The 17,873-nt window shown below is 55.2% G+C and overlaps 1 protein-coding gene across 3 annotated transcripts in view; it reads right to left on the bottom strand.

The window, feature by feature from the left end:
* Positions 1 to 12,567: 12,567 nt before the first annotated feature.
* The window catches only part of MAPKAP1 (MAPK associated protein 1), an 80,657-nt gene continuing 75,351 nt past the window's right edge, over positions 12,568 to 17,873 (bottom strand). For all 3 annotated transcript variants that reach the window (XM_066563100.1, XM_066563101.1, XM_066563098.1), the window contains 2 exons: positions 14,926 to 15,023; positions 12,568 to 13,151 (listed from right to left, as the gene is read on the bottom strand). In XM_066563100.1, coding sequence (XP_066419197.1) covers positions 13,026 to 13,151; positions 14,926 to 15,023 — 224 coding nt within the window. In that variant the 3' untranslated portion in view covers positions 12,568 to 13,025. The remainder of the gene's footprint in view (positions 13,152 to 14,925; positions 15,024 to 17,873) is intronic.

The raw sequence follows: 17,873 nt of genomic DNA on the forward strand, positions 1-17,873 counted from the left end.
TGGCTTTGACGTTTCTGCCTTGTTCCAGTGCCATCAGCAGTTGTGCTGGGATGGCCGTGCAGGTGTGAGCACTTCCCACTAACTCTGTGTGGTTTGCTCTGGGCATTGCTGCTCTGCTCCATCCTCACACCACCCATGGAAGGGACACTGGCAAAAAAGAACCAAAATCCAGTAAAGGGGAGAGGAAGCTCCGCTGCACTGACTGCTTAACACAGAGCTCTTCAGTTATTCTTTTGAATCTGCAGCTTGGCTGTTCTGGTTGCTTGGAAGGAGAGAAATAGCTCTGCCTGCAGCAGGACTGTGCCCGTCCCTCTGCTGGCTGCTGCTTGATGCCTTGCTGAGAGTGGTCAAGTCCAAAACTGTTATGGTTGGCGTCTTTTTTCTTAGGAAATGCTGATTTTTCCTGACGAGACCGGAGGGTTTCTTCAGCTGCCACACACCCACCGGTCCCGGGGCAGGCGGGGCGGGGCCGGTGCTGCCTGGGCTCGGTCCCCGCAGCGTTATTGACCTTGATTCTCTCTCATTTGCATCCAGCATTTTTCATCCTCTGGAATATGGTGTTTGGGGACCTTTCCATCATTAAGTGGATTTACAGCAATTTCCTTATGTGTTTTCTCCAAGGGATTCTGTTATGAGAGGCACATTAAATCTCCATTAATACCTCATTATCCGACTGATAAGATTACCATGATAATGAGGCAGAAATTCTAATTGTTTCACTTCTTATTGTGCCTTTCATTAAATCATATACCTGGAAGTTGCTGTCAGAGTGGGGATCTCCAGCCTGCAGAGCCTGGGAGGTGACCTGGTCCTGTGCATCCTGTTCTGTCCCATGGTACTCAGGGGATCCTGGGGTGTGCTGGCCTTTTCTCCTGGGCTCCTGTGCCTCCTGCCACGGCCTCTCCTCCATGGCCATGGCACCAGAAGGGCTTCCAGTGGCCCCAGGGCCCTTGGCAGCCTGCACTGGGGGCATGGATTTGGAGAGACTGTTCCACATGGCCCCGTGAGCTGCCTGCTCCTGAGGGTGGTTAAGCACAGGGGTGTGCAGCCTCTGTCGGAGCTGTTACAGCCCATCAGGTCAATGATCCATGAACTAAAAAGTCTCTAAGAAAGAGCAATTATTGTCTATCATGTGTCAAAGGCGCCCGTATTGACCCCGAGATGGAGCCATTATGGCCTGTGAGGCAGCGATCCATGAACGGTCCGTGGGAGCCGAGGTCTGGACACAGCGAGGTGAGGGGGCCGGGGGGCAGCACTGGGGCCGCTGCCATGGGCAGCCCGGAGCCAGGCTGAGGTGGGGAATGGCTCTGCTGGGCTCCCCAGGGGCTGTCCCCTGCTCCGGCTGCCCCGGTGCCTGCGCAGGGATTCCCTGTGACCAGCGGCACAGCCGCCATCCCCACCAGGAAACACCGCAGAGCCCTGCTTGGCGCTGGGTGCAGCCTGGAGCAGAGACGCCCCTGCCCTCAGCCCGGTGCCCATGGGCACAGGAGCCCGCCCTGCGTGGCTCCTCTTGTCCCTGCCGGGGCTCCCGGCCAGCGCTGCCCGGTCCCGCGGAGAGCCCGGGGCGGGCCCTGGAGCGGGCAGGACCGAGCGGCCCCGGCCCCAGCCCCGGCTCCGTGCAGCAGAGCAGAGCTGAGCAGAGCGGAGCCTTTCCCTGCTCGGGGGGCTCGGGCTCCTCCCGCGCAGAGGCGGCGATGTCTCCATAGAAACTGGCACGTTCGGAGGGCAGCAGGAGCGGGGACCGAGACAAAGCCTGAGCGGGAGCGGCCCCGGCACGGGGACCCTCGGGCGCTGCCAGCCTGGGCCCCGCTGTCCCCGCTGCTCCGGGAGGACACAGGGGTGGCACTGCCATGGCAGCGTCCCCTGCCCTTGTGGCGGTGTCACCCGTGTGCCAGGGTGGCTTTTGGACCAGCCTGCAGAGCCAGAGCCAGTGCGGTGCGGCACCTGGGCCGGGCAGGGCGGCGGGAGCGGGCACTGCCCACCCTGCCCGGCGCTGCCAGCCCCGGGCTCAGCCACCTCGCCAGCAGAGTCGTTGGGCTGGGGTTAATCAACATTCATTCATGTTTCCAAGTGTAAATTGAGCATTTGTTTAATTATGTGTAAGCAGCAATACATTCTGGCCATTATCTAAATCACTATTTTATTTCCTGGATGTGGTTTCATAATGCTGGGTTTGTGCTCCAGCCTCTGCATCATTAACAGAGAAGAGTTAATGAATATAAAAGCGTAAAGGCTAATTACACTTTAATTTACAATCATGGTCTCATTTTGGGACCACATGAAATCTGTTTTGAAAACAATTAAAACAAAACAAAAAAAAGCCCAGTGAAGGTCTGGAGAGCGGAAGGGTTTTGGCACAGAGCGGCGCCGGTGGCCACCGGGCCCGGGGAGCTGCGGGGCTGGCGGGGCCGGGGCTGCCCGGGGCGGGTCCCTCGCTGCCCCCTCGGCCCCGCGGGGTGACGGCCCGGGCTGGCAGCGGGAGCCGCGGGGCTGCTGTGGGGGCCGTGCTGAGGGATGTAAATTGGAGCCCGAGAAGAGCACAGTTCACTGGAAGGAGACAAAGATTTATTGGGCTGCAGATGTTGAAAGCAAAATTCAGCGATAGTGCTGACTCCAGCACTTTGCAGCATTTACCACTCCTGGGGATCCTGTTCTGTGCCTCCTGCAGGTGCCTGGTCCTTGGAGGGACGGTGGCTGCAGATGAGGTGGCAGCAGAGGTTTTGTCCCCTCGGGTGTCAGGGCAGCTCCTGCAGGAGCCCCTGGCTCTGCTGCCATCATCCTTGCAGAGGCCACGGATGTCCCAGAGCATCAGGGCACTGTCACAGCTGATGCCATGTCCAGGCCCAGGGCAGGAACCGTCCCCTCTGGCACGGGATGGCCTTTCTGGATCTGGCTGTGGGTTCCAGGTGGGATCTGGGGCTGTGGTGTGGGCTGGGAGGAGAGCAGGGCCCCAGGGAGTAGAACAGGAGCCTGTGCCCCCATGCTTTGCAGTGGGTGAATACCTGTTTGCATTTCCTTTATTCTGATTCCCTCAGCAATGGGATAAAAGCTGTGCTGGGACCAGGAGGGAGCAGTGGCCCTGGCACCAGAGACTTGTTCCCTTCTCTGGGCTGGCTGGCTGTGGCCAGCAGAGGAAATAAATCTCCCTGAGAAAACCACTTTTTTCACACAATTCCAATCCAACAGGGCATCGTGGCATCACTCATTCCTTGTTTTATTCAGCTGATGTCCTTTTACTGGGCCAGTTGAGCCCTGCAGCAGCACGATGCCTTTACAGGTGCTCAGAGCTGGGGGCTCATGGGCACTGCGAGGGCAGCGATGCCCACCCTGCCAGGGCCCAGCTCGGGCAGGGCTGTGGCTGTGCTGGGCCCTGAGCTGATGCCCTGCAGAAGCACTGGGGTCCCCGTGGTTCTGCTCACCCTGCCTATGGTGAGGACAGGAGGTGTCTCAGGGGGGTGGCTCAGGGACATGTGCCCAGTGGGATTTACAGGAGCCAGGGGCTCTGTGAGTGCCTCTCCTGCTGCTGGATGTGCTGAGCTGGGACAGGGGAGGCTCCTTCAGCAGCGGGCACCGTGCCAGGCTGGAAGGTGGCTCTGGGGCTCTGCTGTCCCCGTGCCCCGCCGTGGGAGCCCATCCCTGCTCCACTGTCCCTCACCAGGGCGAATGCGGGAGCTGTGCCACCACCCGAGTTCAGGCAGGTTTGTCACTAACGAGCACATCCAGGGGCTGAGTGGCCGCTAATTGCAACTGCTCACAATGGGGAATTCCTGTGGGTTAGGCACAGTACCTGCACTAACAGGGATTTCACTTTCAAAAATCCATGGCTACCGAGGGCAGCAGAGGAGGAGCAGCTGCAGTGCCCTGCTCACACTGGGAGCAGCCAGTGGCACCACAGGGGCGAGACCTTCATCACCTCCTTCATCACCTCCTTCATCACCTCCTGAGAAGTGCGGTACCCAGCCTGTGGGGATGCCAGGGCTGCTGAGGGCTCCAGGTACCTGGGGGTGTTGGCTCTGGTGTGTTGTGTCTCAGGAGGGCTCAGGGTTCACTCAGGACCCTTTGCAGTGGCACTGGTGGTGGGGATGCTGCTTGTGCAGGGCATCATCAGCTCCCCACAGCTCCCCCTTGTCAGCGTTCCCACCTTCCCACTAATCCTTGTCATCCCAAATCCTATCAGCACTGATTTGATATTTACCTCCAAACCGTGGATGAACATGTTGAACATCATCATCCGATGATGATTCCCCATTGACAACTGCTTTTTGAGACCTGTCAGTCAGCCAATTCTTAATCCTTCTAATGTGAGCTCTATTGATATTATATACAGCTAATTTTTTAATCAAAACGTCATGTGCTATTAAATGCCGAACAGAAGCCAAAGCACACTACTGCTCCTCAGTTACTTTTATTAGGTAAACTTTTAAATTCAAGGAATGAAACCAAATTTTTTTACAAGCCCAGTTTCCCATCCAGCCACGCTGCCGGCTCTGGTTTCAGCCCCCCTTGCTGCCGTTCCAGCTCCTCAGCCTTTCCCGGGATGGACACGACCGGAGGGTGAGTGTGGGGCCCGGGGCTGGGCGTGCCAGGGGAGGGCCGGGTGCTGGGTAACTCCACAGTTAAAATCTTGGTGGGGAAATGGGAATTTTCTTCCTGTGCTGGATGCAGCCTCTGACCTGAAAACGCCGGCCCAGCCTCCCCGGCTGCGGCGGGGGCAGGCGAGCAAATGCGAGACGACAGCGCAAGACGCACCAATCTGGTCACCAGCTGTCCGGCCGGCACCGGGCCGGGCACGGAGGCGTTCCGGGGGAGGAGGAGGGCAGGGCAGGGCCGGGCTGGGCAGGAACGTGCGGGCAGGCACACGCTGCCCGTGCCAGGTCCGTGCTGGGCTGGCACCGGCGCTCCTCAGCCCCGGAGCAGCCCGCGGGTCCCACCGTGGTGGCCCTGGGTGGGCCCTGGTGCAGTTTGGGTGCCTGTGCCACCGAGGCCCAGAGGCAGGTGAGCCAGGCTGCTGGCAAGCCCCCTGCCTGGAGAACCACAGCTCCTGCCCTGCTCCATCCAGCACAAGGATGCCCAGCTCTGTCCCCTCCAGCTCAACCAACCCTTTGCAAATCTAAATTAATAAGGTTGCACAGCTACAGACACAGGAACATGGGCTGTGTCTTGTCTTTGTCGATCAATGCTTTCTATCATCCCATAAAGCTGATTAAAAGGCAGAGCAGTTCATCTCACCAGGTTCCGCATCCCAACATTATAAATTTGATATTCCAGTCAATGATTGTCAGCGCTGGCGGAGGACATGGAAGCTGGTCAGTATTTGTGGTTTATAATTAATATTGGAGCACTGGGTTTATATGTAATATCGGAGCATTGCTGCAGAGGGCACCAAGGAGGAATTTGGGGTGGTTAAGAATTTATTATCCCTAAAATGTCAAAGAGCAAGAGCAATGCAGTTTGTGTGTCCAGCAGTGCCCGTGCCAGAGGCACAGGGAGTGACCAGAGTGACCTGTCACGGTCACCAGCTCTGCACTGTGTCCCCAGTGCTGCTGGCAGGGCCAGCCGAGGGGGTCAGCTCCATGCCAGCCCTTCCCTGTGTCCGTAGGGAAGCTGCTCTGAGCAGATGTCTGTGCCCGGCTCTGGACACGGGGATGTCGGTCCCTCAGGCTAGGCGGTGACCTGGTTGTGCTGCCAGCTGCTTGGGAGCCGTGGGTGGATGGTGCTGCCGCCTGCCTGGAGCCCTGCCGGGGCCTCAGCCCCTCCAGGCTGCGGGGCTGGCCCTGGCCAGCCTTGGGGCACGGGCAGAAAATGACACCAGAGCACCCCACAGACTCTGCTGGGCCAGCACAGGGAATTTGGGGCTTGCTCCAGGAGTAAGAGACTTGACCCCAAAGGAATGTCCTGAGCTGTTTCCCTGGGACAAAACCCCATAGCCTGACCAGATCCCCAGGGTCAGACAGCCTCATGTCCTGGATTGGTGAAGTGCAAGGGAGGGTTGAGGGCGTCACTGGCCCTCCGGACAGGAGCAGGGACAGCGGTAGGGACAGGGACAGCGGTAGGGACAGGGGAGCGGGGAGGGACCGGCCGTGGCAGCAGCGGTCGCGCAGCCTGAGCCTGCGATCGGCGGCCTCAAGGTGGCACCGTAAGAGTGGGAACAGCGCGGCAGAACAAAGACACAGCCCAGAGACCCAGAACAGAGCCCAGCACAGAGCCCCCAGCTCAGAGCCCCCAGCCCAGCCCAGAGCTCCCAGCCCCTGGACAGAACAGGGGAGTCCCGATGCCCTCGGCAGGAATGGCAGCACTGGTGAGGAGGATGGGGTCACGGCAGGGGCAGGATCGGGGGCCTTGGGGCACCCACAGCCCCCGGCCAGCACGGGCAGGAGCCTCAGGATCCTCGGGAACTCCAGTCTGGGGCTCTGCATGTCCCGGGGCTGTGCCAGTCACAGCTTGCAGGGGACCGGGCTGATGTATGGGTCAAACACCCCGTGTCTGCAGGGATTTTGGGGGCGATTGTCACGTTTCTGTGTTTCTCCAGGCACAGGAGGGCAGATGCCGTGTGTGGTGTGGGGCTGGTGCCCACTGCAGACGATGGCATGGATCCCCCCGGGCCTCTGGTGCCAGGTATGATGCTGGCATTCCCAGCTCACTCTCCCTTGTGCAGGGACGGGGATGCTGATCCTGGAACGCTGCCCAAACCCCCTGGGGTGTGTGGGGTCCTCCTGCCCGGCTCTCCTGCGGGAGGGCCCCTCCTGCTAATTGGAGTGAGCTGAGGAGGAGCCGCTCAGCTCTGCCTGCCTTGACACTGAGACCTAAACTTGCTGTAAAACCAAATGGATACACACACCCACATCCACCAGGCTTTTAGTTCAGCAACAAGTGAATCCATCAAAGCCCAGCACCTAATTTAATAGCAATAATGAAAGGTGTGCGTCACTATTAATTTAAGCACTCCAACATTAGCCTTGCACTTAGAAACCAGCAAGGCAAAGCTATTTACAAATGAATGTACCAGGGCAATAAATTGAAAGGACTGGTCTGACCTGCGGTGGTGGCTTTCTTCATTTATACATAGATATATTTCTATAGATGCATTTATTCCCATCTCTTTAGCGAACTCTCCCTAATTAAGTTGAAGTGGCAGTGGAAGTGTGGCAGTAAGTGTGGAAAGAAGCTGCTGAAAACGTATTTAATTCATTATAAATAATCTTTGATACCGTGAGGTTGCGTAAAGGTTTCGGTATCAGAGCAGGACACCCAGGAAGGCCAAGGAGATCATGGGCACGCAGCGGCAGCGCCTGCATCCCGCGGCTGGTGCTGGCGGCGGGAAGGGGGAGCGCGGCCGGCGGAGGCTCCGGGCCCGCGGGCCGTGCCTGCCCCCGAGGGCAACGCATGCGGGCAGGAAGGTGTGTGTCACCCGCATTAAAGGAGCTTAATGTGCTCAGAGTCGCATTTCTGTACCCTCGCAGAATACATTATCTGCACGCTGCCTTCACAGGCTGTCACCTCGCGGGGAGGCTGCAGAGTTCCTGGAAACCATTATCAGCCTCTAATGATATTATCAAAATTGGAGCACTCGTGGCATGGTGGGGGGCGGGGGTTCATCCCTGCTCTGGGAGGGCCCACGGGAGCAGCAGGACAGAACAGGACTGTGGCTCTGTGGATCCTGCTCTGGGGTCCCGTGGGTGATGTGCCGAGGGGTGCAGAGGCCGTGGGGACCCTGCGAGGGCTGGATTGGGGTTAGGGCACCTTGGGCAGGCGCACCTGCCCGTGCCCCGTAAGCTCTGCGCAGGACCCAGCCCCAGGGCACAGTGCCCACCACACCCCGTCCAGGGTGCCCTTCCCATGGCACCGCTGACCCCGAGCGCTGCTCTGCCCTCCCTGGCTGCTGGCACCACAGAAAAACAGAGCCGCCCTTTTTGGAGTGTAATCTCCCGCCTGCGACAAGGAGCCACGCAAACTGATAAATTGCAGATTAAACGAGTGCCACACTCCACTCCAGCCCTGGCTGTTAATTCCCCTGTTGTGCAATTCCCGGCTCTCAGGGCCTGTCAATTCCAGCTAATCGCAGGAGGCACTAAAACACTCTGCCCTGACAGCCCCGGATCGAGGCACCCCTGACTCCCGGCTCAGGTGGATTGCACGCATCACTTATGCACAAATCAGCAATATGCCAGCAGGGAGGAATTATGTCCGATGACAGCCCAGACATGAGGTACATATTGCAGAGCCGGCGAGCCCCAGCCGCCGTGACAGATTGCGGCGCGGGGCTGCGCTGGTGCGGGAGCGGCTCCCGCCTGCACCGGCCCCGAGCGCACCCGGAGCCACCGGCCCCGCGCCCGGGCTGCCGCAGGACGGGGCGGCCCCGCAGCCTGAGCCCCTCCCTGGCCCTGGCCCTGTCCCTGTGCCCTCCCTGTGCCCCTCCCTGGCCCTGTGCCCCTCCCTGTCCCCGTTCTTGTCCCCATCCCTGTCCCCATCCCTGTCCCCATCCCTGTCCCCATCCCTGTCCCCATTCCAGTCTCCATTCTTGTCCCCATCCCCATCCCCATCCCTGTCCCCATCTCTGTCCCCGTTCCCCTGTCGGTGCCACGGCCCAAAGGGGCAAAGGGAAAGGAGGAGAGAATGGGGCAGGAATTGGCACCGTGGGCACAGGGAGGCCCCCCCCGGGCTGAGGGGTGCCAAAACACCCTGCTGTGCCCAGCTGGGGTGGGGACCAGCCCTGCTCAGCCCAGCCCAGCTCTGCTGTAACATTTAACTTGTCGTAGTCTGTGATCCTGAAAAGCTGAAATTAATGACAGCCTTGCAGTTGCTCATTAATAATTGCTTCATTACTGTACGCAGTTGCAGCCTCCTGACAATAATGGGGTTTGCTGGTGTATTTCTAATTATCTGGCATTTCAGCTCCCTAATAGAGTCCCGGTGCTCCCTGACGAGACCTCTCTCTCCAGCAGGAGCTCAGCCCACAGCAGCCCGCCTGTTCCTTCATCTGCAGCTCCTGGGAACGGCTGAGCCGCCCTGGTGGGGCCCACGCAGGACCGGGGGCACCGAGACCCTCCAGGCCTGGGCTGAACTCTCCCCATCCCCGTGGCACACCTGGGGCTCGTGCTGAGCTCGGATTGGGAGCAGTGACACCGTGAGAGGAGCTGGGAGCTCCGGTGCCCTAAGCAGGTAAGTGCCTGTGGCTGGCAGTGCTCAGTGTGCCCACACCACAGCTGTGCCCATGGCCACACCATGGACATCCCCATGGCCACACCATGGCTGTCCCCATGGCCACACCATGGACATCCCCGTGGCCACACCACATCCATCCCCATGGCCACACCATGGCCATCCCCATGGCCACACCACGGCCATCCCCATGGCCACACCATGGCCATCCCCATGGCCACACCATGGCCATCCCCATGGCCACACCATGGCCATCCCCATGGCCACACCACGGCCACCCCCATGGCCCTGGCAGCCCCAGCAGCCCTGGCCCTGCCCCTGGGCTGTGTTCCAGCCTGGGTGAGCAGGGCAGGAGGAGGTGCCAGAGCCTTGGTAGGTGCTGGGGCTGGGCCAGGCTGTGGCTGTGGCTGTGGCTGTGGCTGTGGCTGTGGCTGTGGAGTGGAATTCCAGCTCCTGGCAGAAATCCGCCCCGCAGTGGTGGCAGTGGCAGTGGCAGGGGAATCGTGGCCGTGTCCTCATGCTCCCAGCCTGGAAATGACCACTTGTGCCCCATTCCAGCCCTGCCACCAGCTCCCAGCCCATTACAGCACACGCGGGCCCCGCGCTCCCACCTGGGGAGGGGGCTCATTTGTAGTTAAAAATCTATTGTGACTTGTCAGAAAAATGAATAAATGAGCACATTATTTTTTCATTTTGGAGCTCAGCATCTGTTTGTCTAATCAAGAAAGAGAACTGGGAAAGTCAACCAGGGCTGACGCACACATTTTATTTAACTTTTCCTCTGTCAAAGGAGTTTAAATGTGTAATGAACAGGCCATGGTGATTTGAAATATAATCCCATTACTCTGATGAGATTACCCAGGCTGTGAGAGTTCACAAATCATGCTTAGGGTTTTTAGAGTGAACAACACCCTGTTGAGATTTTTTTCTCTTTTTGCATTTAAGCAGAGGTGTGTGGGGAGAATAAAACATGACAGTGCTTAACCCTTCATGCAGTGGAGCAGAAGCATGGGGCTGTGCCCAGGGCCAGCCCTCCTTGTGCCCAGTTCTTGGTGACCCTGAGCTCTCCATGGTCACGGCAGCGATGCAGGGAGCACACCTGGCCAGGGCACGCTCCTGCTGGCCCAGCTGGCCGTGTGCCACTGTGCCCACACGTTCCTGTCCTCGTGGCTGTCCTTGTCCCAGAGCTGCACGGGGTGGCTGTGCTGGCTGTGATTTAAGAGGCATTAATTTCAGCAGCAGCAGCAGCACCCAGCCCCACCCGCCACCACAGCAGCGCATTTCCATGGATTCATGGGCCCATTACAAACATGTCTCCATAAATAACTCCCCCATTAATCTCAGGGCTGCACCCACGGCTGTGCCATGGGTTTTGCTTGCTTGTCCTGGTGCCAGGTTCTCAGCCCCCCCTGAGGGGCAGCTGCAAAACCCAGGGATGCACCAGACTCCTGCCAACCCAAAACCAAAGGTAATTCTGTCTGGAATTGGTGCTCTGGGAGCTCCTGGCAAACCCCTGCAGAGCCCAGGGAGAGCACCCAGTGCTCTGGCCTTGGGTGCCAGGATGTGCCAGGGTGCCCTGGCTGTCCCCTGCTCAAAGGTCTCTCTCTGGTGTTCCCCTGTGCTCTGACAAAGCCAAGGAGGTGGAGGGGAATTGTCCCTGTGGACAGGAGTCCTCTGACAGCAGAAGTCAGAGGGAATTGAGGGAATCTCTGCTGCCTCCAGCAGCTGCCTGCGTGCGCAGGCCGGGGCCGCGCTCTGCTCTGCCCGGTAGCAGGATGGGGGAACAGCTTGCCTTGCTGACCCAGTTGATGCCCATCTGACTCAATTACATCTACAGCTACCGGGGAAAGACCAGCCCGCGATGGCTCCGTGCTCAGCTGTGCACACTCTGCAGCCACGAGCGCTGATTTAACTCCTTCAGGGGCGCTGGGCAGCAGAAATGCCTCTGCTGGGGGAGGGATGCTCAGCTCCTGGAATGCTGGACCTTTCCAGGGTTTAAGGAAGGTTTCCTGTGGGCCATGTATCAAACTGAATCTGATCTTTGGAAGCAAATTTGCTTTTTGACTGTCGGTGGCTCTTTCGGAGCAAATAAACTCTGGGTTCCAAAGCTCCCTGCTGCTCACCCAGCCTTGGAGCAGCCTCTGTCTGTCCATCTCTGCCTGGGTCCCAGGACACCCACACCAGGAGCAGGAAGGTGACTGACAGGAGGCTGTGAACACAGCTGGTCTGGGCAAGGGACTCTGCCACAAATCTGAGTTTTTTAGGCTCTCCTGAGAGCAAACCTGCACATGCTGAATCCCTGCTGATAATAAATACACGTGAGGGGGTGGCGACAGCACTATGGCCATGGAAACAGGAGATTGCTGCAGATTATGGTACCAAATAGGCAATTTTTCAGTTCAGTTAAAAAGAATTGAAACTGGGTGGCCAAAGAACATTCACAGAGCAACTTTAATGTTAAATATTTCACAGAGTCGGTTAAAAGAGTCATTTACATCGAAGGGGCTTTTCCCATTGTATCTGTGCTGCATTTGCACATAGAAAAGATTAAAAAAAATTAATAGAATACTATAAAATAGTGTTTCTCTTGTTTTGCAGATATCATGGAAGACTGTACAGGGAGGCCTGGCCTCGGTGGTGCAGGGCCAAGCTTCTGAAACCCAGAACATAAACACAACAGGTGAGACCCAGGCCCTCCCTCTGCCCAGGGCTGCCCCACACGCTGTGTTAAGGCTCAGGACGTTTTCTCTGTACAAAAGCAAGGTGGGAGGCGGGCAGAGGGTGGGCAGTGCCCCAGGGAGCTGCCCCCAGCCCCATGGGGAACCAGGGCAGTTCTATGATAGTGTGTGCAGAGCTCCAGTGACCTGGAGAGATGCAAGAAAGACACCTCTGGTGAATTCAACCAAAAATGTGGCTCTGGGTGCCAGCATCCATTCCCGTGTTCCCTGATGTGTTAAGGATGAACAAGGCCAAGATAGTTACAAATCCCAGTACAAAGTAGGTCTTAATTTTTATTGTTAAAGAATAATATTGAGAGAAGGTGAAGGCATTTCCCAGTCCCCAGGGACAAGGTGCCCCAGTGGATGTGCCAGCTCCAGGGGGGCAGCAGCTGAGGGTCCCGGGCAGGAGGATTCTCCTCTCCACCTCCAAGATGTGGATTTCCAACCACCGTGCTGCCTTCAGCAAGGAACTTCCGATAAAGCATTTGCAAAGCTGAAAAGCACAGTTAAATAAAAATATTTTTGAACAAAACAAACACAACAGACTGGACTGTCTCAGGGCTCCCTCGCTAAGCGCTCCCCTGCCACGGCTGCTGTTCCTGGCTCACGGATGCCTCCTGCACTTCAGCAACAGAAGTGAAACCATCTGGGACTGCGGCCTCCCCCCAAAAGAACTGTGCATCATATGGACCTTGAAAAAGATTACATCTGTTTATTAATAGTAAAAATGGATACATTTGTCCTACATTTTGTTTTTAGAAATTTGATCATGTCACAAGCAATACCTGCGTGTACGTGGGTGGATTACAGATGTATATAATTTATTTTAACCAGGCTGTGAAATAATATGTAATCACATCTCTTCTTGTGATTGTACATAATACAGTAATTAAATGATGCCAGTCTACGTCATTCTCTTATTTCTAATCAAAGGAACCTGAAGCGTAACAGTCTTCTTTCCGGCTGATATGGCTCTTTATTTCTGTCACAGGGGAGACTTCCCACCGCCGAGGAGGGACAATCTTCCAGCCGTGAGAGACGGGATGGTTCAGATTCCCGGCCGCCGCCCGCCCCGAGCAGGGGCAGCGGTCCCGGCCGCCGCCCGGCGGAGCGGCTCCAGCGCCGCACGCAGGCTCTGCTCCAGGCTCACTGCTGCCCCGACTTCTTCTCCTTCTGGAAGCTAAAGCTTGTTCTCCTGCTCAGTTTTCTTTGTTTCTGAGCAAAATAATCTGCTCTGGCTGTGCTTGCCCGCGACTCTAGAATATAGTTAACCTGCAAGACACGAGGTGGTGTTAATGTCACCCGAGGCCGGGGGACAGCCCGGGGTGGGCAGGGACCCCCAGCCCAGCCCCTGAGCAGGGTTCTGGTCCAGCTGGTCCCATCCGCCGGCAGGATGAGGGCAGAGGGAGCCCAGAGTGCCAGGAGAGCCCTGGGTGTCCTCCTGTGTCCCTGCTCCCGTCCCGGGTCACCCAAACCTCTGGGGAAGGCAGGGAGCTGTGCCGACCCTCCAGTGCTGGGACAATCAGCAATGAGCATCATTAAAAAAGGACCTTATCAGCCTCAGGAAAAAGAATTCTTCCATTATGATGTTTGCATACTCAGCTCATCTCAGAGTTTCCCTGTGTTTTGGCACATTTTACTTGATGAAAGCATTTTAAAATTATATTTAACAAGCCTGCTACTCCCTAAATTTATTATCTCCAATGCTTTGTGATAATCTCAAAGATAATTTTAATGGAAGGTTAATGCAAGAATCAAAAAGATAAAAATGCCCTTTGGTCTGTCATTAGCTGGTTAATATGCTGTGGCCTAAAACTTGCACAATTTTATGCACTGTAGAGTGTTTCACTTTCATTGCATATTACAGCTTAAGGCATAAAAATATAGGGAATTTTCATGGTCAATAAAGTCTCAGTCCTTCTCACTTGATCATCTAAAAAGCCTAATTTGAAAAGTCTGATTTTTCTGCGCTCCCTAATGCTGATGGAATTGAAAACAAACCAGTGACTTGTGCATGAAACCAGAGAATGTTCTTTATAAACAAACTGCAACTTGGGAAAAAAGTACTGCTCAATATTATTTCTCTCTTGAATATTCATGTTATTGACAGTAAACCATTTTTTTAGCCTTTGTTTATGACCAGACTCGGATGGGTGGAAGTGTTCAAAACCCAAGGAGATGTGGCATGGGTGGCATGGGGGTATTTGGGCAAAGGTTGGACTTGATGACCTTGGAGGTCTTCTCCAGCCTTAATGATTCTATGATTCCACGATTCTAAGTGTTAGGGATTGCAATAGCTGATCTAAGATAAAGTGAGAACAGAAGAATTGGCCTAACAGCCCACAGAGCAGAAACCCCTCAAACACACTGACCTCCTGTGTAATGAATAAAAGTTATTTTATCGCACGTCAGTTGTTTAACAATCCTCTAAACTCCACACAGCCAATAAAAGCAAACATAACAGATGGTTTGCCAAAATTACTGCTTTTGAAATTTGACTTGCTACAAAAGATGAACTTGTGGAAAATTCCATCTAATTTTTCAAGAGTGTAACAAAAATTTGTTTCCCAAAGCAAGGGAGTTTGTGTCTGTACAGGGCCCCAAGGAAAGCAAAGAGTCCTGAGAGAGGATCAGGGGAGAGAAGCCCCTGTGTGCTGTGTGGGGACACCTGAGTGTGGGGCAGAGCTGTGAGGGGCAGGAGCACCAACCCCTGCATGGCACAGGGCTGCTGACCACGTGTCCAGAGGTGGAAACTGGGCACAATAAAATCTGGTCGTTTCCTATAAAATTCCACAGAAAATGGTGTCTCTATTAGCTAAAAAAAAGCACAAAAAGAAATGCTACACGCAGACAGGCAGTGGCTGCGTGGCTGTTGGAAGGATGAATAAAACAACAGGCATGGAGCAGCCATCCTGGCAGGTTAAACACACCCCAGTGGTCCTCAGGCACTGCACCCTCGTGTGTTTCCAGAGCCTCCTGAATACTCACATGTCTAACAAGTGGTAAAACACCAGGATTTTGGGTCACGTTAAAATTTAATACTCACCTTCAGTACAATTTCATTGACAGTAGCAGCATCTGATTCAAAGTAAAGGTGTTTGTAGTCATGATTGCTTAGATATGTAAGTTTAAATATTGCATGACCTGCAAAGATAAGAAAAAAACTGCTTAGAATATTCCTGTAAAGTTTGAGCAGAGCTCGTTGCCTGACAGAAGAAAACCACAGATGGTGATCTCAGCGTACCATCAGCACGACAGAAGGAAGCAATGAAATGCTGACAGGCTTCTCATGTCATTTCAATTTAAGGCAAGTGGTGGCTTACAGGAGCAGCTGAACTCCAGTCAATAAAGTTCCTTTTCCCATCACATCCCCACTGCAGGAAATGCAAAAATCCATCAAATGGCTGGTTAGCTCTGCTCGGCCGCGACGGCGCTGCAGCCCCGGCACCGCGTCGGGGCTGCTCATGGGAGGAGGGTTGTAGTGAACAGAAAATGGCAATTAATCCCAGAGCCACCTCTCCAAACCCTCCTCCCAAAGCACCCAAAACACCACGTGAGCCCAGCCAGCTGCTGGTGGCCCCAGGAGCAGCACCAAGTGCGGGGCACTGAGAGACGCGGCCGTGCCGCCACCAAACCCGCTCAGGGCTGGGATGGCCCTTCCCACTCCAAGGAAAATCAAATTAAACTCTAGATGTGACCTGCTGGCACCTTCCTGGCACTTGGGCCTCTGTCCCAAACAGAGTTTCCATGTGCTGGCCCTGTGGCTGCCCTGGGACAGTGTCCCTGGACTCCAACACGTGGTGCCAGCAGGGACGACTTGGACACAAAGGCCTGGCACAAAGGAAGGCAAAATATCCTTCACTTGTATGGATGCTGATGGCTTCAAAATTAAAATTAAATGTATTCTATACATGATACTTTTCCAATGGTTTTCTAATTTATTCTGTTCAACAGTCAAAGTTAGCAATCCATAAAGTAACAGCCACATTACTGTAAATCCAGGTCTTTCCTGCAGGAAAGCTAATTGGAAATCTTATTTACATTATCTAATTCTCCAGATTTCCAAAAAGTGACTGATATATGCTCAGATTGGTGGCCAGGAAATTTGAGATGCAAGTATTTTATTGTGGCATGTTAATTAAACACCATTATGATGCACTAATCTGGAATATAAATTCTGTATTGAAAAATTGGCTAATAATAATAATAATAATAAAAACCCAACCCTTTAAATCATTTGACAAATGATGCCTCAGTGGTACTAAAAATGCGGAATTCCAAGCTGGGAGCTCATCAGCATGTTAATGCATGCAGCTTTGCCTGGAACACAGCATCTTAATGACTCCAAAAGTGCCAGTGCACCACTCTGGGGCTGGGACACAGCACCGTGCTCCACCAGCTCCCACCATTCTCCTTGGGCATTGAACATTCCACACTGGTTATCAGAAATGACACTGGCACAAAACAGGGTCAGAGGACCCCAATGAGCTGCTGCATTTTGGGTTTTGGAAATTCTGGGTAATTCTTGCTGTGGATCAAGACAAAACCTCTCCAGGTGTTCCCTGCTCCCCGGGAGCCCAGCCTGGCCTCGTGCCGTGGTGTCACCACGAGTCCCTGGGGCACTGCCCTGCCCAGGGCAGCCCTGCCCAGGGCACAGCTCCTGCTCCCACGGGCACAGAGGCTGCTCTGGGCCTGCCCAGCCGGGCACTGGCCAAGTGTGGCTCTGCAGGGGCTCTGGGGAGCGCCGGGGACGCGGCGCCGATGCCAAACCCGCGGCCGTGCAGAGCTCACAGCCCCTCCTGCTGGGAATGGGGACCCAGTGGAAAGAAGCCAAGAAGACTTTTCCTTAGAAAGCCCCATTACAGCATCATGTTTATGGGCTCCAAGTCCACAACACACTACTTACAGCATGAAATATGAGTGCACTGAAATCCTAACTGGCACTTTGCTCTGCTACTCTTCTAGCCAGATGGAATTTATGAATTGTGAGATTGATTTCCATTTCCAAGAGTGCTTAAATATGTGATGTACCCCTTTCCAATAGAGCACCACCCCTGACAATTCTGAGATCAATAGGAGCTTCCACGGTTTGATGTTTCCGTGTGAGAGGATCTGGTAACAAACAGCAGCAGCTCGAGTGGCTCCTGCTGCACGTGATGGGGGATTTAAAGCAAATGCAGATGCTGCACAAGCAGCTGCTACCATCACTCCACACCACCAGTGGCTGGGTGTTTGCAGGGAACCTCAGTGCCCCGCAATCAGGATCAATCAGCTGCACAACAACAGAAAATCCATGTTATTCCCAACTACATTTGTCTGTTAAAACAGTTATGGAAAGCAAAAGGAACGACAGAAACTCAGCTGCTACCAGCAGCTTTTGTCACAGGGTAGGCACAGCCCACGGTGAGCTCAGCACAGCCAAGGGGTCTCGTGCCAATGTCCCTGGTGCCCCCTGAGCCCCAGCCATGCCACGGCCCCACAGCAGAGCAGCCTCTCCCCCCTGCTGCCCCTTGGCCCCAGCTCGGAGCACTGATAAATCCTCCCCAGGCCAGCACTAATGGGTTCCTGTGTGGTTACTCCTGGAGAGGAGCCTACAGACGGAAGGGCAGGATGCTAATTCACTGGGAATTCACCAAGGAGAGCTCATTTACTCCTTCAGCACCACGTCTCCTGTTCAGCTGCTCACCCCATCTCCTGATTTTTAGCACCACTGCACTGCCAACGAGGCGAGGGAAGAGGCCCTGCAGCGCTGCAGCTCCCGGCTCTCCTCGCCCTTCCCAGGGCTCTGCAGCTCCTCTTGCAGCCTCCGCCCTGCACACCAGCCCCCAGCTCCGCCACGGCCCCACATCTACACACAGCCCTCAGAAACCCTGTGGGATTACAGCTCCACAACTACCCACCATAATGTGCTTGTACAGGCAACAGTAAATCTTGCGCTAATTCCTGCAATCTTGGGAAAACATCCAAACCCTTGGTGGTCCTCATGCTGCACCT

The sequence above is a fragment of the Molothrus aeneus genome, chromosome 19 (assembly GCF_037042795.1).
Source record: "Molothrus aeneus isolate 106 chromosome 19, BPBGC_Maene_1.0, whole genome shotgun sequence".
NCBI lineage: Eukaryota > Metazoa > Chordata > Aves > Passeriformes > Icteridae > Molothrus > Molothrus aeneus.